This window comes from Pelodiscus sinensis, chromosome 7 (assembly GCF_049634645.1).
Source record: "Pelodiscus sinensis isolate JC-2024 chromosome 7, ASM4963464v1, whole genome shotgun sequence".
Classification (NCBI taxonomy): domain Eukaryota; kingdom Metazoa; phylum Chordata; order Testudines; family Trionychidae; genus Pelodiscus; species Pelodiscus sinensis.
In genome coordinates this window covers 27111351-27139105 of record NC_134717.1, presented here as the reverse complement: position 1 = coordinate 27139105, position 27755 = coordinate 27111351, and the positions used below count along the sequence as shown (strand labels likewise).

The following is a 27755-nucleotide window of genomic DNA, read 5'->3' as shown; positions in this document are numbered from 1 at the left end:
GTTGTGTGCAACCAGCACACACCTCACTTCATGAACCCTTGCTTTACATGGTGTGTGTGTCGCTTTAGTAATAGCAGTAGGAAAAAACCTATGTGGATGGAAACTAGCAGAATTTGGCACCTGGTACGTGGGCAATGGTAATGCTGGGATTACGGGTGCTGCAGGAAGGCTTGTGGGAACATGGCACTTGTCTGTGCGCGCAGGCAAGGGCTCTCCAGGGAGGCTGAACTTGGGAAGAAGGAGCCCTTACTAATAAATCGAGTCGCACAGGGCTGTGGGATGTGCCCCCAGCTAGGTGAGATATAGAGTCCCTTTCCCTCGCTGCCTCCCATTTTCTATCCCCCTCTTCCTTCGCCCCCAGTGGGCTCCTCTCATTGTCCCCATTGAGGCTGGGGGTATTGCAGGAAGGATCATGAGGGTACAGTGTCGAGGTTGGAGGTGTTGCAGGAAGGATCGGGGATTAGGGTGCCGGGATTAGAGGTGCTGCAGGAAGGGTTGTGTGTGTGTGGGGGGGGGGGGGGGGTAAGGTGCTGAGGTTGGGGCACTGCAGGTAGGATGGGGGGGGCAGCGCATTGAGGCTAGGCAGGAGCACAGGGGAGGCTGCCGGGAAGAGGCAGGTAAGGGGACAATGGGAGGAGCCCACTGGGGGCGAAGGAAAGAGGGGTAAAAAATGGGAGGGCAGCGAGGGAAAGGGACTCTTCATCTCACCCAGCTGGGGGCACGTCCCGCAGCCCTGTGCGACTCGGTTTATTAGGGAGGCTCCTTCTCCCCAAGTCCGGGCTCCCTGGAGAGCCCTGCCCCGAGCGCACAGACGAGTCCGGGCAAAGCGCTCTGGTTCTCCGCCCGGTCTCAGCCGCTTGGCGCGCGGTGCGGCGCGGCGCCCCTAGAGGGCGCGTTGTGTGCAGTCGCTGGAGGCAGGCAGCGTGTGCCGTCTGAGGGCTCCATACAAGGGGAAGAGGCGGATCCGTGTCTCTCGCGGAGCGAGGCCGGGATTGGCAGCCGGGGCGTATAAAGTGGGGCAAGGAGGCGTGAGACAAAGCAGTCGGCTCGGAATTAGACCTGGCAGCGCGCTGTGCAGCGGGAACTCTCTCGTGCTGGAGCAGCGAGCGCCGGGCTCCCGCTTCGCTGGCTCCTTCGGTGGCTTTCTTGACTGCGGGGCGCACTCCCTGTTTTTTGCTGCGAGAGGAAAGAAGGCACCATCAATGAAGGAGAGAAGAGCGAGCCAGAAATTATCCAGCAAATCGATCATGGATCCTAACCAAAACGTCAAGTGTAAAATCGTGGTGGTTGGCGATAGCCAGTGTGGGAAAACTGCCCTGCTCCATGTCTTTGCGAAGGACTGCTTCCCAGAGGTACGTCCGCCCCGCTCGCGCGCTGTGGCCCGAGATGGAGCAAGCCCTCCAGCGCGGCTCTGTTACCTCCCCGCGGGTGTCTCACTCCCGGCCAGAGGATTTTTCCAGTGGTGCAGCCATACCTCTGCGTGTAAAGCAGCCACTGCGATTTCCAATGCCTCGTTCTGCAGTGGCAAAGAAAAGTGATTCAAATGGGGGGGGGGAGTACGCTTCCGAACCGAGCTGCCTGTTTCTCCAACTTGTTCTCTAACGCGCTGAACGCTGTTAGACAGGCTGCCTGGCGGGATTATGGATTTGTAAAACATTAACGTGGTCCTTGTTTCTTTCTCTTTCTCTCTCGTTATTCAGAATTATGTGCCTACAGTGTTCGAAAATTACACGGCCAGTTTTGAAATTGACACACAAAGAATAGAGCTGAGTCTGTGGGACACCTCGGGTAAGAGACCTACAGCATAGCAAATGCCTCGTGGTTATTTTCGCATTCCTCTCATACTTGTGACTCATCAGCCTCTTAATAACGAATATTAGTAAGAAGTGATGGTTTATATCTAAATGTTTGTTCCAGTGTGACACAAGTACCCTTTGAGCTTTCACTGGCTAATGTATGCTTTCAAGAAGGAATTTCAACTGCTTTTTAATTTAATCTAGAAACAGGAGAAGGCATCGTTTTTATTTGTCTCAGTGGTGTTTAGCCTCTTCTCCATCCCTTCCTCCCCCCCCCCCCCCAAAGTTCTCATAGTAATTAGCCCAGCAGATGGGAGAAGGCGATTATTGAATATCATAAGCCTTTCATTTTAATATTTGTCATCACTGCTGTGAAAGCCAGCAGGGCTTCTAGTGCCTGAACCATCATTATACAAAAGCGGTGAGATGAATAGTCCTGCCGATGGCTGAGTGGGTTTGGAGGTGGTTAGCTGAACTGATATTTGTTTCTTTGGCCTGCTATGGGCCCAATCCTGCAAATGTTGCTGCACCGAAAGAGCGGTAACTCAGGGGAGGGATGCTTGTCACAATAGGTTGACTAGGGCGCATAGTTTCTCAGTGTGTAACTGGGCAACATTGGGTTCTGTTGCTGTTGGGTGAAGAAATCAGCCAAGAGCAGGAACTTGAATGCTGAAGGGAAGAATGTAGAGCCATATATGTAACTGGAGGAGATACAAAGACTCTTAGCTTGGTAGATGGGGACAACAGAATACTATGGTCATCCTTATGCATTTTTGTTTAATTTCCTCACTAGCCTGCCAAGCACAAATAACCCAGCACCTAATTCATTACTCCCCCTCCACCACAACCTGGCCTGTGAGTGAAAACGCCTTGCCCACAGCTCAGCTGCACCACTTTTGCCCCTCCTTTACGGCATGTTATGTTGTGAGCAGGGCAGTGGATCCCCAACCTAACCCTCACCACAGTCACAGGACCAGAGCACGGGGATCAAAGAGTGGACTCAGTTGCAGGGAAGCAGAGAATTGAGGTGGCGGGGCAAAGTGTGAAAAGAACAAATCTCCTAAAGACCACAGAACACATGCTATGAGAGGCCTACTCAGGGAAGCAGAAAGCATGGATAATGGACCAAAGGGGAGAGGTGAAAAGAAGGTCCATGATAGGGTGTGCCATCAGAGGAAACCACAGAGGATTGGGTGGGAACCAGAGAGCATATCAGGGACAACCTGCTGGGGGAAATCAGAACTGTACAGCTGGAACGGGAAGAAAAGGTGGAAATCGGGTACTGGGGAGACAGATCTCCCACAGGAGGGGAAGTTGGCTGACAGAGGAAGGCAGAGCTGCTGAGGTGGAAAGCAGCTTTGGGTAGAGGGCCAGCCTTTTTTGAGAGTGGCAGGTGGAATGGGAGGGGACTATGCTCCACAGTCTGGTGACAAACAGAGGGGAGGCATAGAACTGCAGGAAGAGCGTTTAGTGAAAGGAAGACAAGGGAGTAAGAGCAACCAGATGAGGGAAAGGCAAGTGAATATGAGTTGGCATCCAGAACTCTGTGGTACAGAGACAATGGAGTGTGTAAAGGGACAGACCCTCTGGGGAGAGGAGAGGAACATAATCCAGGACAGGAAATAGCAGCTCCCATAGGGCAGCAGAATCTAAGGAAACTGAATTCCATTTATCTTCCCATTGTATCACCTGTGGAGCAAGTCCTCTCTCAAGAGTATTGCCTTCTGTGGCTTAAACAGAACCAGATGAAAAATAATGTGAAGCCCCCTTTTCTGGCTTTGCAATAATTTTAGGACTTGGAGGAAAATGCATGAGAGCATTAAATGCCAAATCAAGTGGCTGTGCATTGTGCATGAGGTGAATATCAGGGAGTTTGAGGAAGGATAAATCATTTTCTTACAATCCAGCATTCAAGTGCAAAGCAGCAGCCCTTGTGGGATTCTTAATGGAACCCGCTGTCGGGCAGGAACTAAATATCCCATACTGCCTGGTGACCAACTCTAAGGAGCATATTATTGCTGTTCACATCAATGGGGTGTTTGCCTCCAGATGTGAATGGCAGCTGTATGTGGCAGACAGCTGCATCTGGTTCTAATTTTTTTCTGCAGAGTATTCTCCCAGTCACTTATGTGACAAAAGGGAGGGAGGCTAAAAATCATCTCCATTAATGAAGATATCCTTTCTGTTGTAATGGAAGGAGAATGAGCATGGCAAGTTTAAAAAAAAAAAAAAAAAAAAAAAGGCTGTTTGACATGACAAGATCTGTCTTGAGAGCCTGGACCAGTTTCTCAGTTTGGTAACCCTTCTAGAACATGAGGTGTAAAAGAGAACATGTCTGTAAACATGTAGTAATGTCAGATGAAGTCAGCTGATGCGTCTAGTAGGATTTTTTTAGTAGGTTCCTTTTGTGTTCTAACTCTTGACCAAATATAGCACTTGTCTATTTGCCTGCCTGCAGGAAGTGTTAGAACCAATGTAAACTAGCATGATGTTGGAGATGAACCCTATCCAGTTATCAAGCGGTAGTAGAGAATATAATCTCTCTTTTCCCCACTTTAAATGTGGACACCAGAGAAAGCAATGTTTAGGTTTGTTTGCCTCTTGTCCCCTCCCCTCCCCCCCCAGTTCAACTGTTTCCCCACTTGTGTTTCAGAAATACTGACTCAGATGTCTGGTGATGGATTCTATTTCAAAGGTTAACTGGCATGCTTATCTGTCCAGTGATGTCTGTCTGAGCTGTGGGATTTTGCATTTACACAGCCAAGCAGCTAGGTCTTTCTTTAAATCAGGAACTTCCCAACATTTTAGGGCATTTTCATTATCAGATGAAGATCTCAGCTGTACAGACCTCTGCCAAATTTCCTGTTCAACTATGCTTACCCAAATTTGCCATGACATCTAAGTGCCATGAGATAAACTAGAACTGAGAACAGCCCAAGAGCCATTGCAAATTAGAGTACCAACAAATGAAGGGAGCTAGTTAGAGGTGACCCATTAAGGCAGAGGAAGGGGCACTGGGAATGGCAATCACAAAAATCTGAGGAATCAGCAGAGGTGTGGTGATCTGTGACTAGGAACTACAGCACTAGATTAATTTGATTTGAGAACTGGGTAGGGCATATCACTCTTATTATCAAATATTTTCCCCTTGGTCTAGTCTCTAGACAGGTTCGTAGTTTGTGTTATGGCCTGCCTTGGTGCTGGGCCTGATGAAGGCCGTTCCTCCAAAATGGCAGGATGATCCTGATACTGGAAATTAAATAGAGGTTTTTTGTTTAAATTGTGGTAGCTTTTGGATTTAAGATAACCGTCTTCATTCTGATTGACCAGCAAGGTGTAAACTCTGTTTTTTTGCTGCCTGGGAAAACAAGCCATTTCCTTGCCCAAGCTCAATTCTATTTTCAAAAAGATAGATGGCAAACAGTACAAAAATGTAAGGGTTACAAACTTTTAGTGTGTAACAAAACATAGTACCAAGCTTGAGTTTTCATTGCTGCTCCACAGCATAAGAACCATTTATTGCACAAATAAACTCTACTCTAGCTTCAGAGGGGTAGCCGAATTAGTCTGTAACTGGTAGTCTTCCTAAAGCCATACAAAATCACCAGTGAGCAGCTTTATATTGAAACACACATCTTTCTTTTTGTTTGTAAAGAGAACACATTCTTCACGGGTCAACTCCTTTGACATACAAAGGTTTGAAATCAGTGTGGGGGGGAAAAAATAGATCCAACATATTCATGTCATAAAATATATCTGTTGCAATGTTTTCAAAAGAGAAGTAGTAGTCTTACAGGAAGACCTACCTGAAAATGCTTTAGAACATATAATACACTATTTGGCTCCTGATTAAGGAGCAAATATTTGCTTGAGTTAAAAGTTCAGGATCACAGGGTTAATTTGCTTGAAAATTAAAATGGTTAGAGTGGTAAAGCTGAAAGATCAAACAAATACTGTTTTGTAAAAAGCTTTGCTGAATGATTGATTTGGGGTTATAGATAAAAATGATCACATTCTGAAACAGCCAGATCCCATGGATTGTTAGAATAAATATTACCACGTACATGAGGCGACTCAGTACAAGCCTCACACTACCAAACAAAAGTTCAAAAAATAAATTAATATTCTTGTCTTATCTCACATTCTTCTTGATTTTTGTATTTCACAAATTTTTGTCCTGCTTTATCTGATTCAGATTAGAGGCCTAAATTACCACTAAATTCAGTAGTAACAGGAATGGGTTTAAAGTAAAATCCAAGCTATGAAAATTATTTTATGCCACTAGCATATTTTTGATATTTTATAATGAAAACATCTAACATTCAGTTATCACATTGCAACATAGAGACAGTGACCCATGTTTTATGATGCCACGTGGAATACATTTATATTTTCACATAAAATAGTTAACTTTGACAGAAATATGCTTGAAACATTTCAAGATGACTTAATCAGTCTTTGGTATTTTTTTATTGTGTTAAATTATCTTGTGTTTTCTGTAAACTACAGACAGCTTGCATCAGATTCTAGGCTAATTAATTAATAAATACCTCCAGTTAATTGAAGTTGATGGAAGTCCTTGCCATTGAATTTTCCAAGAGCCAGATATTGCCATTTTGAGGCCTAATTCTGCTCCCATTGAAGTGAATGGCAAACTTCCAGGCATGGATAAAGCAGAATCTCAGTCATGCATCAGGGTTGTATCAGAGGTCAATGTTAGCACTGGTTTGGTTACATGTAAAACTGCCCAGTATTTCATAGCAGATGTGGTTTTGGTCTGGTAACATTGGGCACCACATACTGGATGCTTGGAAAACTTTTTAAAGCCAAGTGTAAATTTATTTGTAAGTTTATTAATTTTCAAAATAATCAAAGTCTACATATGGGGCTAGGACAGTGTTTAAAATCATGGAAGGAAAGATTATCTAAAATAGTTTCAGGTGCTGTTTAAACCAGTAAGTCTTAAGAATTACCAGGAGGCTGTGCCCTCTGCTCACTCACCAGTCTCCTGTCTCTGGGGGTAGGCAGGCCCAGCTCTCCCCACCCCCAGCTGCAGGGGGCCAAGGCAGCACCAGCTCTGGCCTTTCCAATTCCCCCCTGGCAATTGGGGAGGGGAGCCTGAGCTTCTGACCTCCTCCGCCCTGCCAACCCAGGCTTCTGGGACCTCCCCCCCCCCCACACACATGCCAGCCCAGGCCTCTCAGCCCCCCTCCGGCCTATGGAGAAGGGCTGGGGTAGCACAGGCCAGGTTCTTGGGGGGAGGGGGGCATCCTGCAGGGAAGGGGGGGGCCCTTCCCCTTCGGCTGGCAGAGGAGAGCTGGGGCAAGGCAGGCTGCATTCTGAACCAATGGGGTTAGCAGAAGGGAGGAGGCCAAGTGGCTGAGGGGGAGGGTCTGCAGGATGTAGAGTGACATGATGATGTCACTCTGTTGCTGTGCAGGAATTTGTTTTAATACCTCTCTTATATTATATATATGGGGGGGAATGCCCCTAATAGAAAGGAGAATACTTGTCAAAATGAGATTAATTTGTACAGAATCACCAGGCTTTATTCCCTCACAAGTAGTACTGTCTGGTTGCAACATCATTTCATTATAAATTATTCCACTTTGCAGGGATATTGTATGATACACTATAACTGACTAGAGACTAACATTCATTTCATTAAGCAGACTATTTCAGAGGAATATTCCAATTGGCAGCTGAAGAGCCTTCACAATGTAATCTCATGGAAACTATGATAAGTCTGTGATGTGGTGTAACTCCTCACACAATCTATTGTTCACCTCAAACTTTAAACATTCTATTGACAAGTTTTTCCCTCCTTACTTTAAAATTACTTTTAAAAATAAAATGTTCTTATTGTATAGTAAACTGTGAAACAGTAAGAACATCTGGGACTCTAAATATGTCTCTCTCTCTCTCTCTCCCCCCCCCCCCCCCCTTCTAGCTATAGACTAGGTCATTTTTGAAGCATACATGTGAAGGTTGAAATGTGGACTTTGTGCCAAACACTGTAATAAAATAATTCTCTACAGGACCAGAAATAGTACTGCAGTGCTGGGGATTAGCATATAATTAAATCCAGAAGGGCCTTAGAGCTTCAAACAAATTAGCTTGACTGTGATTTGCATGTGCACAGTGTGCTCAGTATCTGTTCAGAAATGTAGCATTAATTACGAAGATCTTTCCACTGAATCATTTTGCAAAATATATACATTAAAGCTGTAATATATAAGAATTCCATTTAATAGAGAACCAACCAACGCAGAAGGACCATAAAGGTATTTCTGGGGTTTGAAATCTGTCTTTAAGATCACATACTAGTTGGTCAAATTGGAGGCCAATGCTTTTTGAGAATAGTTGAGAACACTACAATTTCCACAATTCATTTCTTTTAAAAAAAATTACCATTGATAAATGGGAAATGGAGAAGATTTATAATGTTAGGAAAAGATCAATAATTGAAGAATATTTTTTGTTTAGGTGAAACAGTGCATATATGGATTTAGCAATAAATTATTTTGAATGCCTGTAGTACTTCCTGCATTTGGAGACGATAAAACATTGAATTCTGCCATATAATAAATGGTCTTCATTTCCCTAAAATCATTCCATGAAGCATTACAAGAAGGATGCTAGTGAGAGAATCAATGAAGTGTGTACTACTTACAGTAGCCACCACAGTATTTTGTAATTAACACCTGTAGCTGGTAAGTAGACAGGTCAGGGAGTTGATATGGGATAATGCAGTCCTTCACTCTTAGGTCACTGGTTCTTATTTCAGCAATCAACAATTTGCAGGGATTTTTTTAAATTTGTTTTAACATTTGGCCTTTTGATGGTCTGTAAGAAATGGAATAATGCTTTTGCACCAGTGTCCTGTATTCAGTACAACATGAAATGACATCCTATGGACAGTTTCAGCCAAGAATTGCACCGAGGAAGAACCAAGAATTGGTCCCTTTCTCACCCCCAGCCCCCAGTAGATAGGGTTAAGTCATGTTGCCTAAAGAATGTGTGGTACAGTTTTGTGATTTCTGTGGCCAAAAAAAGGATTTAAGTTGCCAGTCAGGCAACTCACATTGTTGCTACCCTATTCCAGCAAAGCATTTAAGCATATACAAAATGTTGTTAGTTTTTGAAAGTGTACACTTAATTTTAATGTGCTTTGGAGCTTTTCTGGATCAGGACCTAAATATAATTTTTAAATGACTGAATTTTGCTCATTTAACTTTATGAAACATAAAATATTTAGGCTGAAGTTTGATGTAATTTTGTCACAGACTGGTTCCAGCAGATTTTTTTTATTTCTTTGTTCTATCAAAGAACAAGATGAATTTATACCCTGTCAGCCAGTTTTTTAATAAAATGTAAAATTGTTGCAATTAGCTCTAATAAATGTTTGATTGCCACAATCTGTTCTAATAAAATTTAAACAAATATACGTACAGTTTTGACTGCAGTTTAGCAACTCTGTGAATTCTCCATCATTCTCTGGTCTTGGCATAGTTTCAGATTGGTACACTTCTTGAGAGAGATTGAACAGTGTTATTGAACTGTATTCAAAAGGTTTCTGTATACTTGATTCACATTTAAGATTCCTTAGGTTTTGAAAAATATTTGGAATAAATGATAACTGTTACAGTGCACTGAATCATGAAGTTAAGTTCTTATTTCTTGATTTGTGCAATCACGAAGATTTGGTTATTGCTGCTAAATGAAACTAGTAAATATATTTCTCCTGTTGAAGCATTCCACTGTCAGTACTTCAAAGACTCTTGTTAGTTCTACCATGCACTTCCTTGGAGAAAAGAATGTCAAGTATGTCTAGTTTACATCCAAACTGACAGATCAGATTTAAAAGCTACACTTAACTATTTTAGTATTGAGCATTTTAACATGAAGACTCAAAAGGAAGCAACATCAAAAAAGAATGTCTGTACTAGGTCTGAGTGGAATCACTAAGCTGAATTTAGTTAGTGCATGCCTTAATATGCATAAATACATATTTATGCACATATATGGTATGTTGTAGCATTGAGGAGTAGTGACTGAGCAGTTAGGTATGTGTCTAAGAAATTAGTTTCTGGGTGAGGCTCTAAGATTCCTCTTTTGCAGGTTACTTTTATCTTTCCAGATATTAATGAGCCTAAAGACAAAGGGCTAATCCTACCCTTACTTGTCCTAATTATGCTGAGGGGGAGGAAATTGGGAGCCATGAAGTGGTTTGCAGAACTAACTAGTGAGGCCAAAGCAGGATGGCTAGGGGTGGAGTTTGTGGTATTATACATCTTGCTGCTGTGCTACAAAGCTGTATAGGATTCCTGTTAGCATCCGTTGGTATGTCTACACAGCAGCTTCACTTCAGAATAGCTGATGTTCTTTCAGAATAACAAAATGCACGTCAACACTGCAAGCCTTTATTTTGAAAATGTTGAGCTAAAGGACTTCTTACTTTGACTCTCGGTAACCCTCATTTCATGAGGAGTAAGGGAAGTTGAAGTTGTGTAGGGGGTTTTTTCTTTTTCTTTCGACAGCCTGCTGTGTAGACCGCACCAAAAACCAAATTAAGCTATTTTGACTTAAGCTACACAGTTGGTGTCACTGAAGTTGTGTGCCTTAATTTGACTTTAGCCCTGCTATGTAGATGTACCCTGTGAGAATCTCATAGAATATCTACTGGGATTTTGGCAGTGGAATTATCTGGCAGATCATTCCCTGACAGATTGAATGTCAGGGCCAGGTAGTGATGGGGAAGATACCCACATTGCAATATTCCTAACAGAACAGGATTTGTTAGAAAAGAATACATTTTATTGATACACATGGCACAGCAAAAATATAACTTGTACCAAGGAGCAAACTCTTCCCTTTAATTTCAATTGAGTTTCAGCTATGTAGAAAGCTAAAAGCATTTTTTGGGGAGGAGGGAGGCATAAGATTGTTTCCTTTTATGGCATCCTTAAAAGGATGCCATAAAGTAAATCCTTATGATTTACTCTGGATATTTCCTTTTCAGAAGTCCAGCTAAGTGCTAATCCACTACATACAATGTCAGGTCTTCTGATGCAAAAATAAAGAACAGTTCTACTGTGATTGTGAGCCCACTAATATCAAAACATTACTCAATTGGAGTTAAATAAGCAGCTATTGGAATTGTTTTGTAGGACACAAAAATCTAGAGCCAAAATATGGGCCTTTTTCATTCCACAAAAGCCAAATTTAGCTCCTAGTAAATACAAGAATTCAGCTGAAGCCAATGTAATCTCTAGATTTAAATTGGTATAATTGAGCACGTCTATATATTGGAGCTTAAACTGAAATAAGCTACACAACTTACACTATGCAATAGACATAGCTTAAGTCGAACTAGCATATTTTGGCTTTTGATGCTGTCTGTACAGCAGGAAGTCAGAGTTGGAGCACTCTTCCTCTGACTTCCTTATCCCCCCATAAATGATGGTTACAGGAGTTGGAATAAGAAGTCCTCCAGCTCAACATTATTTTGACATTGTTGAAATGTCGCTGCAGACTGTTATTTTGGAATAATGCAAGTTCTTCTGAAATAACACTGCTGTGTAGACATAGATTGAAAGCAGGACTTGGCCCAGTATTTTGAATATTTACTTTGTCAGGCATACCATAGGTGATATTTTTCCTCTAGCATTTAGTTTGCTGTAGAAGAGTGCTAAAAGTTTTGAAGACCAGCATTGTGAAGTTATGAATATTCATTCATTCACTGTATGACTGACATTATTTAAAAAACTTCCGGGGGAATTTTTGGAAGGGAAACCCAGTTTCGACAAACTACCTTCTACCTAGTTTGGTAACGCTTCATTGCCCATATGTTGCTCCTCATTTCAAAAACAAAATTCCTAGAATTCTTGCAGTTCCCTTCTGGTATAAGCTGTTCAGCTGGATGCACTGTGATGTTGTCTGTGTTTCTCTTTTTACCTTGTTTAACATCAGGAACTCTGTCTTTCAGGGAAACTTCCACAATTTTTCTAATCAGACTAATCATAGTTTGCAGAAAAGAAGGGATCTAATTTAAACTTTTAAACATTTAAAAATGTTATGCTATTGTCTCAAATGTCACATGTCCTCCTTTTAGGTACATGTAAAGTACAGCAGCTTAAGTATTTATTTTGTCATAGCTTTTCTGAACCTATAGGTATGCTTTTCTTAAATCCAGATGCAATTCAGTCATTTGCATAAGAACACTGCTGAATCAAAGAAGTTTTAACAGGTCTAGGATTACATTCTCTGCTAGTGAAGAAGGATGAAACTCCATTTAAGTCAATAGATATGCACCTATTTGCACTGGAGCCCAGTCTGCACTAGGGGATAAATTTGAATTAAAATATGCAACTACAGCTACATGAATTGCATAGCTTAACTTGAATTATCTTAACTTGAATTTTGGGGCTGCCCACACTGCAGGAAGTCAAAGGGAGCACTCTCCATTCGACTCCCTTACTCCTGGTAATAGCACGACTACTGGCATTGACGGGAGTGCCCTCTCAGTTCGAGTTAGCATGTGTTCATTAAACCTGCTAATTTGAATTCTCGAAAATCAACTGTGGTTGCTTCGATCTTATCTTTGGTAGTCATGGCCCAGCAGAGAATTTGGCCCATAATCAATTATCTCACAGTTTAGTCACACCTAGTATGGATACATTCCTGCAGAGATTTATGCTCATACTTAATTGTATACACTGAATAATCTCAGTTAAACCAGTGGTGCTACTAACACCAAAACCTAACTCCATTGATAAGTCTTTGCAGAGTTGTACCACGTCAGTTTGCTACACTAACTTCTGTACAGCATCCTAGGGCATCCCTGCATTGATCAAACACCATTTTACTCTAGTTTTGACCAGTGAAGACCTCTTTAAAATAAGCAATGCTGTGTTGTCCTGCTGTGGCTGAGAGGCTAACATGAGGGGATTCCTTCCAAATAAGCATCTGAAAAATATTAAGATTTCCCAACAGTCACCCAAGACTCACTGAAATAAACTGCTTTTGAGAATTGAAAGTTTAGTCCAGCTTCTAGATGGAGCCAGAGGTAGAGTGCAAAGTGTGTGTGTAAGAACCTTCTTTCTGTGAATACCAGGTGCTTTCCCCACCAATTCAGAAGATTCAGTCAGTTCAGATAAATGGTGAACAGGCACCAACATTTTATAATCACTGTTCTAAGAGATAGAAAAGACATATTAGATCATTCAGTCTAGCAATGGGTAACAGATCCTACACATAGGGTATGTCTACACTACATGTCTCTGTCGACGGAGTCATGTAGATGAGCTTTGTAGACATAGCAAAATGAAGCGGCGATTTAAATAATCGCCACTTCATTTACATCAAAATGGCTGCCGCGCTGTGCCAATCAGCTGTTTCTCAGCACAGTGCGGTAGTCTGGATGCTTGGCAGTCAACATCAAAAGAGCAGTTAACAAAGGCTTTTGATGTTGATCGCCAAGCATCCAGACTACCGTGCTGTGCCGAGAAACAGCTGATTGGCACAGCCCGGCAGCCATTTTGATGTAAATGAAGCGGCGATTATTTAAATTGCCGCTTCATCTTCCTATGTCTACAAAGCTCATCTACATGACTCCGTTGACAGAGCCATGTAGTGTAGATCTACCCATAGGCATTAAAGACAAATATATAAAGCCCATTAGGTCACGCCATTGGGATTATATCCAAACCAAAAGATCTCACTTTTCTGAGACATGACCGTCACTAGCTTCATATTCTGTCCCAGACTGGATTTCACTCTATGGACTGTCAGAGGGTATATATACACACTACAGAGGTTTTTTGAAAAACAGCCATTTTTCTGAAACTTCAATTACATCCACACTGCAATCGCAGTCTTCAGAGGAAAAGAGGGGTTTTTCTGACATTCGTAAACCCCTTTCTATGAGGAAGAAGCCTTTTTCCAAAAGAGCTCTTTCAAAAAGGCATGTGTGGACGAGGAAGAGGAAGTTCTTTCACAAGAAGATATTCTTATATCGCATGATATTCTTATTGATAAACTAGGCAAATATAACTTAGGGTCATGATAAGGTGGGTGCATAATTGGCTGGCTAACCGTTGTCAGAGTTGTTAACGGTGCTAAATCCTGCTTGAAAGGGATAACAAGTGGAGTTCCTCAAGGGTCTGTTTTGGGACCCGTACTGTTCAACATCTTCATCAATGATGTAGATATTGGGATAGAGAGTACGCTTATTAAGTTTGCAGATGATACCAAACTGGGTGGGGTTGCAACTTCTTTGGAGGATAGGGACATAATTCAAAATGACCTTAGCAAGTTAGAGAAATGGTCAGAGGTAAACAGGATGAAGTTTAATAAAGAGAAATGCAAAGTGCTCCTCTAATGTATGGAACTGATTGTTCCTTCCTACAAGATGGGAAGCGACTGTCTAGGAAGGAGCATGGTGGAAAGGGATCTAGGGGTCATAGTGGACCACAAGTTGAATGAGTCAACAGTGTGATGCTGTTGCAAAAAAAGCAAATATGATTCTAGGTTGTATCAACAGGTGTGTTGTAAGCAAAACTCGTGAAGTCATTCTGCCGCTCTACTCTTACACTACTTAGGCCTCAGCTGGAATACTGTGTCCAGTTCTGGGCGCCACATTTCAAGAAAGATGTGGAGAAATTGGAAAGGGTACAGAGAAGAGTGACAAGAATGATTAAAGGTCTAGAGAATATGACCTATGAAGCCAGGCTTCATGAACTGGGCTTGTTTATTTTAGAAAAAAGAAGATTAAGGGGGGGACATGATAGCAGTTTTCAAATATCTAAAAGGGTGTCACAAGGAGGAAGGAGAAAATTTGTTCCTTTTGGTTTCTGAGGACAGGACAAGGAGTAATGGGCTTAAAGTGCAGCAGGGGAGGTTTAGATTGGACATTAGGAAAATTCCTATCAGGGTGGTCAAATATTGGAATAAATTGCCAAGGGAGGTGATGGAATCTCCCTCTCTGGAGATATTTAAGAACAGGTTAGATAGGCATCTGTCAGGGATGGTGTAGACTGAGCTTGGTCCTGCCTTGAGGGCGGGGGGTTGGATTCTATGACCTCTCAAGGTCCCTTCCAGTCCTATGATTCTAAGAGGAAAAAGCACAGATGCTCTGGTGGCCATTCTGACCATAGTAATCACAGATTACATGCGAGAGAGTGTCCAGACTGAATGGACACTATCTTTTAAAAACCAGATCACTTTTTTGATGCACTTTGGCCGTGTGGACGCTCTTTCAGAAGTTTTTTCAGAAAATCTCTTCAAGAAAAGCTTCTTCAGAAAGAAGCCTACAGAGTAGGCATAGCCAGAGTGTCACCGCTGCTTTCAAGTGTGGAAAGGAAATTTAATCACTGGGCTTCTAATCTGATGAACTAGCTGAGGAGGAAACTACCCTTGTTTAGGGTTAGTAACAAGAAGGATTTTGAGTGTGGAAAAGTGAGCACCAAAACTAACCGTGGAAATGTACTGTTTGGAAGGAAGGATCGTGACATGCCATTCAAAAACTACTTTGGGTCAAGGGCCAATCTTTATTGAAAAAAGGTTTATTGAAAGAAAAAAAATGTTAAGGAATACAATCTCTCTTTTTCGGGACAGGTTCTCCTTATTATGACAACGTCCGCCCGCTTTCCTATCCAGATTCCGATGCTGTCTTAATTTGTTTTGACATCAGTCGTCCAGAAACCCTTGACAGTGTGCTAAAAAAGGCAAGTGTGTGAATATATTTTTTATCTCAACTATTTATAAGTAGAATGGTTTTTAAAACTCTGAAATGTGTCACTGTACAACTGGAAATAGTCTTCTGCATTTGATTGTTTTATTAAAATAACCTATAACTGCACTTGGTGGTGCTAGAATTTTAGACCACTATTTGAGAAGACTGAAGAATACTCAGAGGCATTAAGTGAATTAAGTAGAATACTCATTCCCAAATGTCTTCTGCAAGTATATTAGAAACATATACTATTAAAAAAAGGAATGGAGCCATGAGAAGCTGTCTTTCCAGGCATATTCTTCTTGCAAAAGGGATTAAAGACTATAGTAGCTGTCTTTGGCACAATTAATACTGGCCTGCCCAGCATTTAAGACCTTCACCATAGCTTTTTACTCATGTTGCAGTGATAGTTACATGAAGTCATAGTGGAAGTGCAAATGACAACATGACTAAGGAAGGGGACTCAAATCAGTGTGGTTCCTGGTCTACACTAGGACTTAATTTCAGAATAATCCCCCAAAGCTGAATTTATAAGAGGAGCATCCACACTACCAAGCATATGCTTTTCATTTGGAGTAATGCTAATTCCGAAAGTCATTTTGACGTAATGGTAGTTTGGATGGTCTGGTGCCGTTATTTTGAAATAACTGCTCCCCGGGGTAATTCAAATTAATTACTCCTCAGTATTTCCTGCAGCTCTAAATCCGAATTAGCGCGTCCACATTACCAAATCCTGCCTTGGACTAATTTCAAGGCTTCCCTGTAGTGTGGACACACTAGGTTGAATTTTTTCAATTAGGAGTTTAATTTAGTAATTTTGAAATACTTTCCTAATGAAGACATGGTCTGGAAGTGCAGGCCTTCCTTTCAGATGTTCAAAGGTCTTCAGGATTAGTGTATGATTTCTCAGCAAAACTAAAGTAAAGCCATACACCTGCCCCTTTGAGTTTTCACACCTCTCCCCTTGCTTGGTGCAGAATGAATCAGGAATTCTACGGTGTTAACTTCAGAGCTTACTAACAACTTCGTCCACTAATGCAGTTTTGTTCATGGAGATTAGCAGGCCAAGTTGTCATGTTGGTGGTTCCTCCTGTGTTTCAATTATTTTGATAGTAATATAATTTATTTTCTTGTCCGAGCACCACCATGGATACGTCTACACTGCTATGCTATCCCACATCTTCACAGCAAGCCTGCTATACTATGAAGAGTAACAGACGTTTTGGAATAGCACTTTATTTTGAAATTTAGCACTAAATGATATCTATTTTGAAATAGCATCGAAATAAGATGCAAAATTTGAGTAGTTCAAATTGCATATCTTATTTCAAGTTACAATGCAATGTAGACTCACCCCATGACTGACAATGTCAGCAAGTGTGGGAACAGGCTTGTTTTAAAAAAGTCTTCCTGCCTGGTTTGCCATGTACAAAACGTACAGTATTTAAATTTCTGAATAAATAGTAGCTACTATGTTTTCACTTATTTACAAAATTGAGGATGTTTTTTTCAATACACATGCAAACATTAAAATGTTCCATCAAATGTTAATGATTCTAAGATTTGTCAGATATAGGTTGCAGAGACTTGAAAAACACGAATTATGAGTTTATTTCCATGTTTACATGCAGTATTTGCACAAGATATACCGTGTGTTATTGTGTGCACAGGATTAAGTATATTATTTGATCACCACAAATTGATTCTTCACAGATCAAACAGATTTTTACAGTGTTAAAATGAAGCCATGATGTATATTTTGTCATTTGAGGAACTGTTTGAACCAGATAATGGCAACACCCTTTGTTATTTCTACTGCAATGTGGGTAAAACCAGTGAGTCATAGGGTGGGAGAATGAGACTGTGTATATTTTTACTGACTGTAGGCGGGATCAGGGCATGACTCTGACAATCCTTAGTCACATAAATGGACACTTCAGTTGAAGTCAGCAGGACTAATGGGTGGATAGGGGTTGCAAGATCTGTCCTAGATTGTAAACTGCTGAGTTTTTGTGCTGGCACAAATGTTCTAAAATCCTCAAAGCCAACTTGTAGCACAGTTACAAGTTAAATAAGTACCTATATAATATTTGTAAAAATACATCTTGTGACTTTTACCAAACTCTAATCTTGTTTCCATTGCCTCTTTTAATTAGCATGCTTTAGTTAACAGAAATAATCTTTTACAGTGGAAAGGTGAAATTCAGGAGTTTTGTCCTAACACCAAAATGCTTCTTGTGGGTTGCAAGTCTGATCTACGCACAGACGTGAGCACATTAGTGGAGCTTTCCAATCATAGGCAAACACCAGTATCATATGATCAGGTATGTGTCATGCCTCATTCTTTCCATTTGCTAATGAGTGGTGGTGGAGAAATATGCAGTTTGGTAACATTGCATTCACTTTCAAAAGAAACAGCACTCCCTTTTTACTAAGCTTATTTGCAATAAAATAGATCCATGCTCTTATGTCATGATCACCGTGGTAAGTCAGAAAACACCAGAAATTGTGCATTCTGTGGCAGCAGAATTCACATGTTCCTGCAACATGTTGTGATCCAGAAGTATAAGCTGTTACATAAATATGTTTCTAGCCCTAATAGTTGCAGAGAAAACTGAATGTAAACTAATTCTGGGTCTATGGGTAGACTGGCACCACACTTTGTAAATGCTTACTAGGGAACTGCTAGTGTGGGCTAGCAGGGTCTACACAAGTCAACCTGTGTGTAACACATCTCTTGTGTGCTTTGCTGTTCATGTAGACAAGTCCTCCATATCTAAAAATGGGAAGTAGTAGAAAGACAGTTAACTACAAGCTCTTGCCCCATTCATTTGAAGAAGTGGGCTGTACCCACAAAAGCTCATGATACCATTTTCACTTTTTTGTTAGTCTTTAAGGTGCTGCAGGACTATTCACTGTTTTAAAGATTTTACAAGCAATACAGTGCAACCAGAGCATCAACTTGGTTTTAAGTTTGTGTACCCAAATGAGGAATCAAGATGGATCTGAGGTCTATGAATAGCTGAGTTTTGGTGAACCCCAATATTAGGGTAGAGTTCAGGCCCATACACAGGAGTGTGTGTGTGTGTGTGTGTGTGTGTGGAGAGGGAGGAGTTGCTTTTTCTGTAAATGTGAACCACACTACTTTTTAAATATAAAGGAGTTCAAAATAGTCATACAAGTGCACATGAGAGGTTAACGAAAAAAATTAAGTTGAAACAGTGATAAAATGGTTTTGTTATAACATTCTAAAAATGTATACAGTACTAAAGGTGGGCAGTGCGGCCACCATGGTCCCCTGCTCCCTCTACCTGCTTAGTGAGGCCAGCACTGAGAGTGCAGGTGGGGCTTCCAGCCAGATGGGCTGGGGCTGGGTCACTCCTCATGGATAGAGGTGCCGTTTCCCCAGCCCTGCTCACCCATTTCCCTGTCACACAGTGCTCTCCCATCCTCCTTACACAGTGGTTCTCAAACTCTTTGGCCCAGGGTCCACCTGACTTAATGCAAACCTTTCTGTGGACCATTAGTTGTTAATGGAAACTAGCTAATAATTACCTAATCAAGCCTGGGCCATTTTGCTAGTCCTACAGCTAGGGAGAATGGTTTGGTTTAATTGTAAAACATAAGAAAGAAAATACTAATTTAAATTATTAAACAGCTGAAGTGCTTTAACTTTCTCATGTTAGTTTATCAAACTTCATTTTAAATAAAGCAAAATAAATATTTATGTCCAACACATTGTTTTCTTCATTTCTGGAATGGAGTGGGGGAACCTTTTTTGGTCCTGGGCCACAGAGAAATCAGTTGCACACATGAGAAGTGCCAAAAAAAAAAAAACCCTCCCAAACCCCCAACCCTCTCACTGATGTGGTCCCCAACTGAGACACTCTTCTGGTATGTGAAGGGGGAGGGGCAGGAAGGACTAAGGGTTCAGGGCTTCCCATAAAATCACTGGGTTAGAAGAGACCTCAGGAGGCCACTGAGTCCAACCCCCTGCCCAAAGTAGGACCAACCACAAATGTATTTGTCTGGGACACTAAGGTTAGTGGGTTTTGTGGACCCCCTCATATCTGGGGTTTGACACCCCCCCCCTTTTTGTCCCATGTGTAGGACAGGGCTTCCAGTGAAAGGAATGGGGCTGCATAATCTGGGCAGGAGGTGGGGGTGCAAGGTCTGGATGGGAGGTTGTGTGCAGGAGTGGGCTGGGAGTAGGGCATCTGGCCTCGGGAGGGTAAAGGAGCAGGTTAAAGGCGTGGGGTCTTGGCAGGGGGCTGTATGAGGAGGCTGAGTATTTGGGGGTTAGGGCATGAAGGTGTGGGGGAGCATTTACTTGCTTTTCTGCCCGGTGCTGGTCTCAAACATGGCCCCCTACTGCTCCCACTGGGCAAATTCTAGACAATAGGAGCAATGGGGAAAGCCTCCAGGCAGCACATCTGCGCACTGCTGTTTCCCCAGCCAGAGGAGGGCTCCAACCTTGGGGGAGAAGCTGGAGCACCAGCGTGGACTTCCTGCTGTCCACGGGAGGGAGCTGAGCTTGAATTGCAGAGCGCCCTCACCCCACTTACTTGAGACAATGGGGGGTGGGAGGTTTACACCCTTCACACTTCCTCATGTTAGTGGTTGCCTTAAAAGTAAGTTCCATATACAGGCAGTCCCCGGGTTATGTACAAGATAGGGACTTGTAGGTTTGTTCTTAAGTTGAATCTGTATGGGTATGTCTACACTACCCCGCTAGTTCGAACTAGCGGGGTAATGTATGCATACCGAACTTGCTAATGAAACCTGGGATTTGAATTTCCCGGGCTTCATTAGCATAAAGCCGGCGCCGCCATTTTTAAAAGACGGCTAGTGCGAACCTTGTGCCGCGCGGCTACACGCGGCACGGGCTAGATAGTTCGAACTATGTAGCCATTCCGAACTATCTGTACTCCTCATTCGGAATGGCTACGTAGTTCGAACTATCTAGCCCGTGCCGCGTGTAGCCGCGCGGCACGGGGTTCGCACTAGCCGGCTTTTAAAAATGGCGGCGCCGGCTTTATGCTAATGAAGCCCAGGAAATTCAAATCCCGGGCTTCATTAGCAAGTTCGATATGCATACATTACCCCGCTAGTTCGAACTAGCGGGGTAGTGTAGACATACCCTATGTAAGTTGGAACTGGCATCAGCCGCTGCTGAAACTGATCAGTTTCAACCGCGGCTGAATCTGGATGCCAGTTCTGACTTACATACAGATTCAACTTAAGAAACCCAGTCCCCAAGTCAGCTGCTGCTGAAACTGATCAGTGGCTGATTCCAGGAAGCCTGGGGCAGAGCAACTCTGCCTCTGGCTTCCTGTAGTCAGCTGCTGGTCAGTTTCAGCAGCGGCTGACTTGGGGATGCCTGGGGCAGAGCAGCTGGGGTGCTGCTGGGTTGCTCCAGTAGCGTGGCTTCTCGGCGCTACTGGAGCAACCCAGCAGCACCCCAGCTGCTCTGCCCCAGGCATCCTGATTCAGCCACTGCTGAAACTGACCAGCAGCAGCTGAATCAGGACGCCTGGGGCAGAGCAGCTGGGGTGCTGCCAGGTTGGTCCAGTAGCGTGGGTCCTCGGCGCTACTGGAGCAACCCGGCAGCACCCCAGCTGCTCTGCCCCAGGCGTCCTGATTCAGCCACTGCTGAAACTGACCAGCAGCGGCTGAATCAGGACGCCTGGGGCAGAGCAGCTGGGGTGCTGCCGGGTTGGTCCGGAGCGGCGTTCCCGGAAGCCCCCAGCTGCTCTACCCCAGGGGTAGGCAAGAAAAGCCTGGTCTTCTGGGGGGGGGCACTAGCTGCACCCTCCCCCCCAGCAGACCAGGGACCGCCCAAGTCCTCCATGGCTTTGCTCCATCTCCCTGGTCTGCTGACCTGGGAGACGGGGAGCAAAGCCTTGGAGCACGCGAGCAGCGGGACAGTCCAGGCGTGCCTGGGCTGTCCCACTGCGGGCGTGCTCCGAGGCTTTGCTCCCCATCTCCCTGGTCTGCTGGTCGGGAGACGGGGAGCAAAGCCACGGAGCACGCCCGCAGGGGGATAGCTTAAGCGCGCCCGGGCTGTCCCGCTGTGGGCGTGCTCCAAGGCTTTGCTCCCCGTCTCCCTGCAGACCAGGGAGACTGGGAGCAGCTATTCTCGCCCTGGAGGATGGGGGTGGCGGACCGCGGCGCATCTGGGCGTCCCGCTGCTCCCGTCCTCCAGGGCGGGAAAAGCCCCGTTCGTAACTGCAGATCCGACATAAGTCGGATCCGCGTAACTCGGGGACTGCCTGTATAGTAAAATGGTGACTCATTTTTTCCACTCAATACCTGTTTGTTACACTAAGGCTATTATACACTACAGAGTTTTTTTTCAGAAAAACAGCCATTTTTCTAAAAAACTTCACTTACGTCCACACTACAATCGTGTTCTTTAAAAAAAAAATTGACATTGATAAATCCCTTTCTACAAGGAAGAAGCCTTTTTCCGAAAACTCTTTTTGAAAAAGGCATTTGTGGATGGGGAAGAAGGAGTTCTTTCAAAAGAGGAAAAAGCACAGGTGCCCTTATGGCCAGTCTGTCCATAGTAGTCACAGCTTAAATGCGAGATAGCGTCCATTCAGTGTGCATGCTACCTTTTGAAAAAGCAGATCATTTTTTCAATGTGCTTTGGCAGCATGGACACTCGTTCACAAGAATTTTTTTCGGCAGATCTCTTCTGCAAAAGCTTGTTCCGAAAGAAGCCTGCAGTCTAGATGAAGTGCTGTGATATACAAAAGCACCTTGAATCTTCCTATCTCACATTTTCTTAATTTAAAAAGTGCTTTGAGTCTTAATCTTTAAAATATAAAAATAAAGTCTGTCAAGCTTAAATTATTACAATAAAAATACTCAACTTTTCTTTTAGATCACTTTTGTGTTTAAAATGATCGAGGAACATTTTCTTGTAAATTTTGGCCAAGATTCTTTTCTTAATGCATACACATTCTTAATGCCAATGTTCTGCCCTTCCAACATGCTTGGACTCTAAAATATGTCATGAGGATGCAACATGAGACCTGAGATCAGCAGTGTGAATCTAAGTATCTGGCCAGTGTAAAACAGGCCTGTCTTGGTTTTGTTACTGTGTAACTGGGGTATGTAACACATTCATGGGGGATTAGGAAACACTTGCATGATCCATGTAGTTTATCATTATTATTCTGAATTAAATCTTAATTCTCATTGCTGAGGATGTTTTCAGTTAACAGTTCTTTTAATACATAGCTGAAAGAGTATGGGAATGTGTGTGTTAGCCATACTGCTTCTGATTATGTAGCCATTTACCTGAGGAAAGTGCATGTCTGTTGCTCAGTCACTGAGGACTTACAAAAGACTGTAAATAAAGCATTCTAATGGTATAGTGTCAGCATGTTAAGCACAGTGTTTTGGGTAACAGAATATGCAGTTCATTCATTTGGATCCTACGCACCTTGCCTGAGAACAAATGTTGAAACTATTTATACTAGACAATGATTGTTTGATAGGTTACCTGAAAAGGTTGGTAGTGGGGGGCCAACTTGCTAATGAAACATTGTGCATCTCACAATGCTGCCATCACCTCAAATGACTCTAAACTGGGAGGCGAAGCTAGAAACTGAGTGGCTTTCTCCAGATTAAAAGGAGACTTCTCCAGGACAAAATCACATTGATGTGGACAGAGGCAAAATGAAGACAGACACATGTCTTGAATTAAGTGGCAGACTGCAACTTGCAGGAAAGGTGCACTACCTTCCCACGACCCATACTCCTATGCAGACATGTAATTGGTTTCAATGCAGAGGTTACAAGACTCCTTATCAGTGTTCACTGTAAGCTGAGCACTTGGGTGGCCACCCAAGAGATTCAGATGCTGCCCAGCTGATTTGCAGAATGCCCGCAGCTGGCATCATGTGTTTCTACTGGTAGTGCACATGCCTCAGTGCACATAACAAAATTTATTCTGTACATAGATGGTAAAAATTAGAAGAAACATTAATCTTAGCATATAAGCTAGAACATAGAGTAGACTTTCCTCAGCCTGCCACCCAGGACTCAATTCTCTTTGAGTTCTCCCCACTACAACAGCAGCAGGGTAAAGTCCTCAGCCCTTGTGGGCCACATGGTCTCCCTCTATCATTAAGGCCCATCAGCAAAATCCCAGGTCTCTTACCTTTGGGAACCATTCATTTTATTCTCTTTCCTGCACTGGAAACTGGCTGAAAGTTGCAATGAATAAACAATTCCATTCCAGTACTTCAGTTAGGTTCTAAGAATGTCTCTACTTAATCCACTGCTGAAACAGAGTCCAGAGAGGCTTCAAGGGGCCCCTGCACCAACTTGAGTCCTGGAAGTAGGGGAATGCTGGCCAGTCAGCATCCCTCTCTAGCTGACCAAGAAGAGGCCAGAGACTGGGGGGAGCTATGTATTGTCTCTTAGCCAGTGTCTTCCTCCCTTACTCCTGGGATTGTCCCCCTTTCACTGCTGGGCCCATCACATTCCCCCACCTGTTGATGTGGGTGTATATCATTTGACAGGGCTGTAAAGAGGAGTTACTGTTGAACAACAAATGACTTTTCTGTGCACATGTTGGGGATCTGATTTTTCAGGTACTCAGTCCAGGACTTTTCAGGATGAATACAAGAGTCTCCCAAACCAAAAAAATGCAAATTTGTGGAATAACAAAATCCAGAACGTTTTTGTTTACAGGTATATAGAGGCCATTGTTCTTATTATGCATAGCTTTCAAATTGTGTTTCCTCACAGGAAACAATTCTTAGGTATTTGTATAATACGTTTTGAGTGAATATCCCTGTTCTTAAAAAAGCCAAAGGAGTTGCTGTGAGTCACTTTGCTATCTTAATTTTCACACAAGATTCTGTATGCAAACATTGCTGAAAAATAACTGTATGGTGTGATTTGGCTTTGTACAAAAGCTTCCTATTGATTGGCATTTCTTTCTCTCCCCTTTCTCCCCCAGGGTGCGAATATGGCGAAACAGATTGGAGCAGCTACTTACATTGAATGCTCAGCCTTACAGTCAGAAAACAGCGTAAGAGACATATTTCATGTTGCCACATTGGCATGTGTCAACAAAACAAACAAAAATGTTAAGCGGAACAAATCACAGAGGGCAACAAAGCGAATTTCACACATGCCTGGCCGGCCAGAACTATCTACAGTTGCTACAGATTTGCGAAAGGACAAAGCGAAGAGTTGCACAGTCATGTGAAGGATCTAGGTTTTACTAGGAAGAAGGAAGAGACAATGATCTGGAAAGGTGAAGACTCAATGAAGTACACAGCCAAAGTGGTATATAATGTGTGGGCTTATGTCAATACTTTTAAAGGATGCTCTTCACCTTTTGTGTGAGATTGTATTTAGGGATTCAGCATGTAGACTAAGCAGTGGGAAGAGATGGATCTGAATGGGATGGCTGTCAAATGTTACAAGGAAGAAATGCCAAAAAAGGAAAATATTTGAATGTGCTAGAGAAGAGGAGGAAAAGTAGCACCTCAGAGAAAGATGATGACCTTGACAGTGCTTGTTTGTTTTCTTAAAGATCTATTCCTGGATACCTACTTTGATTTAATTAAAATAATATTTTAATGTTCTTTTTAAAAATTAAATATGTTAACAACATTCACATCAGTGGAGACCTAGCCCATGACCTTACAGTTAGTTTTTCCAAAGGATATGATCTAATTTCCTTGTAGCTCATCATTAAAATGGAAATTATATCAAGACCCATGGGTCATCCGGAGGAAAACATTGTATATGAAAACCTTGGAAATTATGCCTTCCTGAGTTGGCTTCACAAGCTAAATTGGAACATGTTAATGACGAGAATCTTTTGAGACTTCCCATTATTATATGTGCCCTAGCACAATAAAACTAGACAGATCAAGTTTAAAAAAAAAAACAAACCTGCTTGTTACTGAACTTTTCAAAATATTGATTTATTTCTGTTCGTCATTGTGATTGTACTTAAAAGTAATGCTTTTAAACTTTGTTTTTACATCTTCTGTGGAAAAATATGATGTACTGTTGGGATATGTCGTCGTAGGTTGAACTGCAAAAGCAGATGAATGGTGCTATTATGATTACAAATTATTCTCAGTTTAAAACATGATTCTTACAGCCTTAGTGCCCAACCCTGTTTAGGTTTTGAGAACCCTCATCTCCTAGTCTTCTGGAGCAGAGGAACTCATATTTTTCCCATGCCCTATTGCTGTGTAATGGAGAAGTGCTATTTTTTGGTATGGTTCTCTGTAACTATGTTTTAAGCAAAAATAACAGTATACACATGAGCCAACATAGCCAAGTTCATCTTGTATACGATGCATTCTACCAGGGCTGCATTTGGTGACTGTCTCTTATTACCGATCTTTATTTTCTTATAATGAGTGCTGTAAGGAAATGGAGCCTTAAGGGCCCTTAGTGGAAACTGGATACTGTTTTACTCCTAAAGGACTAATATGTGCATATCCAGACAGTGGTCATTAAACATTACTTCAGTGAACTGGCTTTAGTCAAATTTTTTCACTTGCTGATTACTACAGTTACATGAAACAAATCAATCAGCCTTTAAAATAGGTTGCAGATGTTTACTGACCAATTATTGTCATGGCTTTTTTAAAAAAAGGATGCTCTGACCCGTGTTGCTCTAGCTTGTTGAAAAACAAGCATTCCTTTCCAGTGATGATGCTTCATTTTTGAAGTATTAAAGTGGTGTTTGCATTAAGCTGTGGCAGGATAGAGGATGGTGGAAATTAAAATACTCAGTTCTATGTGGTACCAGCACTTTGCTTTGTATCTGGGGAAAAAAATAAAATTCCAGTCATTTCCCACAAAACCTCCCAGGCATTTGACCACCATACTATGCGTTTGATTGACACAACAATATGCTTAGGGCAGTATTACAAAATAGCTGGCAAGTGCTTTCTGTATTTAAGTATTTGTAAAAAAGAAAGTAAGTTATAACTGTTATAAAACAGGATATTCATTACTTTCTCTTTTTTTAATGTTGAAGTCACTTTGTATGTTTGTTTCTGCAGTATTTATTAAAATATCTTTTTTTCTTTGAATAAAAATAACCAAGTCTTAGTGTAAATGCTCTGTGTGGCCAGTTCACTGTTTGTGTATGTTTTTCCTGACATTACTGTAACAAACAGTATGTCATGTATAAATTGGAATTGTCATGAATTCTGAATGAAATTATCATATCCAGTTATCTCTCATGTAAGTTATGCTATTTTCGTATGCTGCTATTTAGAATTGTACAGAGGGGAAGAAGGAAAGTAACGTGGTGCAAATAATTGTAACGTTCTCCTTATTGTCCCTCTTAACTGAATACACGTTAAAGAAACTTCTAAACATTCAAGGTTTTCTACTCTACAAAGAAAGATATGTTCCTAGCTTAGCTAACCAGTATCAGCTAAATGGAGTTAAAACAGCTGTGGAGACATAACAGCTCACTTTGAATTCAGGTTAGCAGGTAGGGTTCTACCTCTGTATTCTTTTTTGGTTTTAAGTTGAGCTAAAATATATCCTGAAATAGCTACCCCGCGTCTTCTAAACATGCCCGTTAATTTGAAATATTTTTCTAAATAACAGGCGTGCTATTTCAGCATCCCTGTAAACCTTGTTCCATGAGGGTTAAGAGATGTCAAATAATGCATGATTCTGAAATCTGGCGCTGTATAGATGCACCAAATTTCTAAATAAGAGACTTACTTTGCGTAGTGCAAATTGTGTATCTTATTTAGAATTCTAGGTGCTGTGTAGATGCACCCTAAAGGATATATTTATAGTGGCCTCTGAAGGAAAAACTCCCACTCCGCAAGGGAAGGTTGAGTTTCCAAGCTTCCTCTTAATGTTTCAGGATAATGATAGAACAATGAGAGAGAATTCCTGAGTCTTTTCAAGTCAATGGGAGTTTTGTCATTGACATTACTAGGGTCAGGATTTCATCCTGAATGAATTCTTCAATCCACCCACACTTGAGGAGCAGGAATTGCTTGAAAGTCAGACTCTTTTTTTTTCCAGTGGTCATGTTTGTCCCTCTTCTCTAACTGTAATTCCACAAATAAAAGGAATGAAAATTTAATATCATGCTTAACCAGCCCTTCAGCTGAAACTAATAGGAGAAGAAATTAGGTTGTGGGTGTGTCCTCAAATCCTACAAAAAGTCCCAAGTCATTAGTTGATCAACTTCTTTAAAG

At 42.1% G+C, this 27755-nt stretch overlaps 1 protein-coding gene across 1 annotated transcript; it reads left to right on the top strand.

Annotated features, from left to right (window-relative positions):
- Positions 1 to 1028: 1028 nt before the first annotated feature.
- On the top strand, positions 1029 to 26644 carry RND3 (Rho family GTPase 3). The gene is made up of 5 exons (XM_006125636.4): positions 1029 to 1352; positions 1701 to 1788; positions 15414 to 15523; positions 17721 to 17855; positions 24512 to 26644. The coding sequence occupies exons 1-5, from the start codon at positions 1203 to 1205 to the stop codon at positions 24761 to 24763; spliced, it is 735 nt and encodes a 244-aa protein (XP_006125698.1). The 5' UTR covers positions 1029 to 1202; the 3' UTR covers positions 24764 to 26644.
- Positions 26645 to 27755: the final 1111 nt, after the last annotated feature.

Bases quoted from the DNA above. Each gene is read 5' to 3' on its own strand.
- RND3 (XM_006125636.4), top strand. From the start codon at position 1,203: ATGAAGGAGAGAAGAGCGAGCCAGAAATTATCCAGCAAATCGATCATG. The intron at 15,524-17,720 runs GCAAGTGTGTGA...AATCTTTTACAG, and splicing joins TTGACAGTGTGCTAAAAAAG to TGGAAAGGTGAAATTCAGGA. The intron at 17,856-24,511 runs GTATGTGTCATG...TTTCTCCCCCAG, and splicing joins CACCAGTATCATATGATCAG to GGTGCGAATATGGCGAAACA.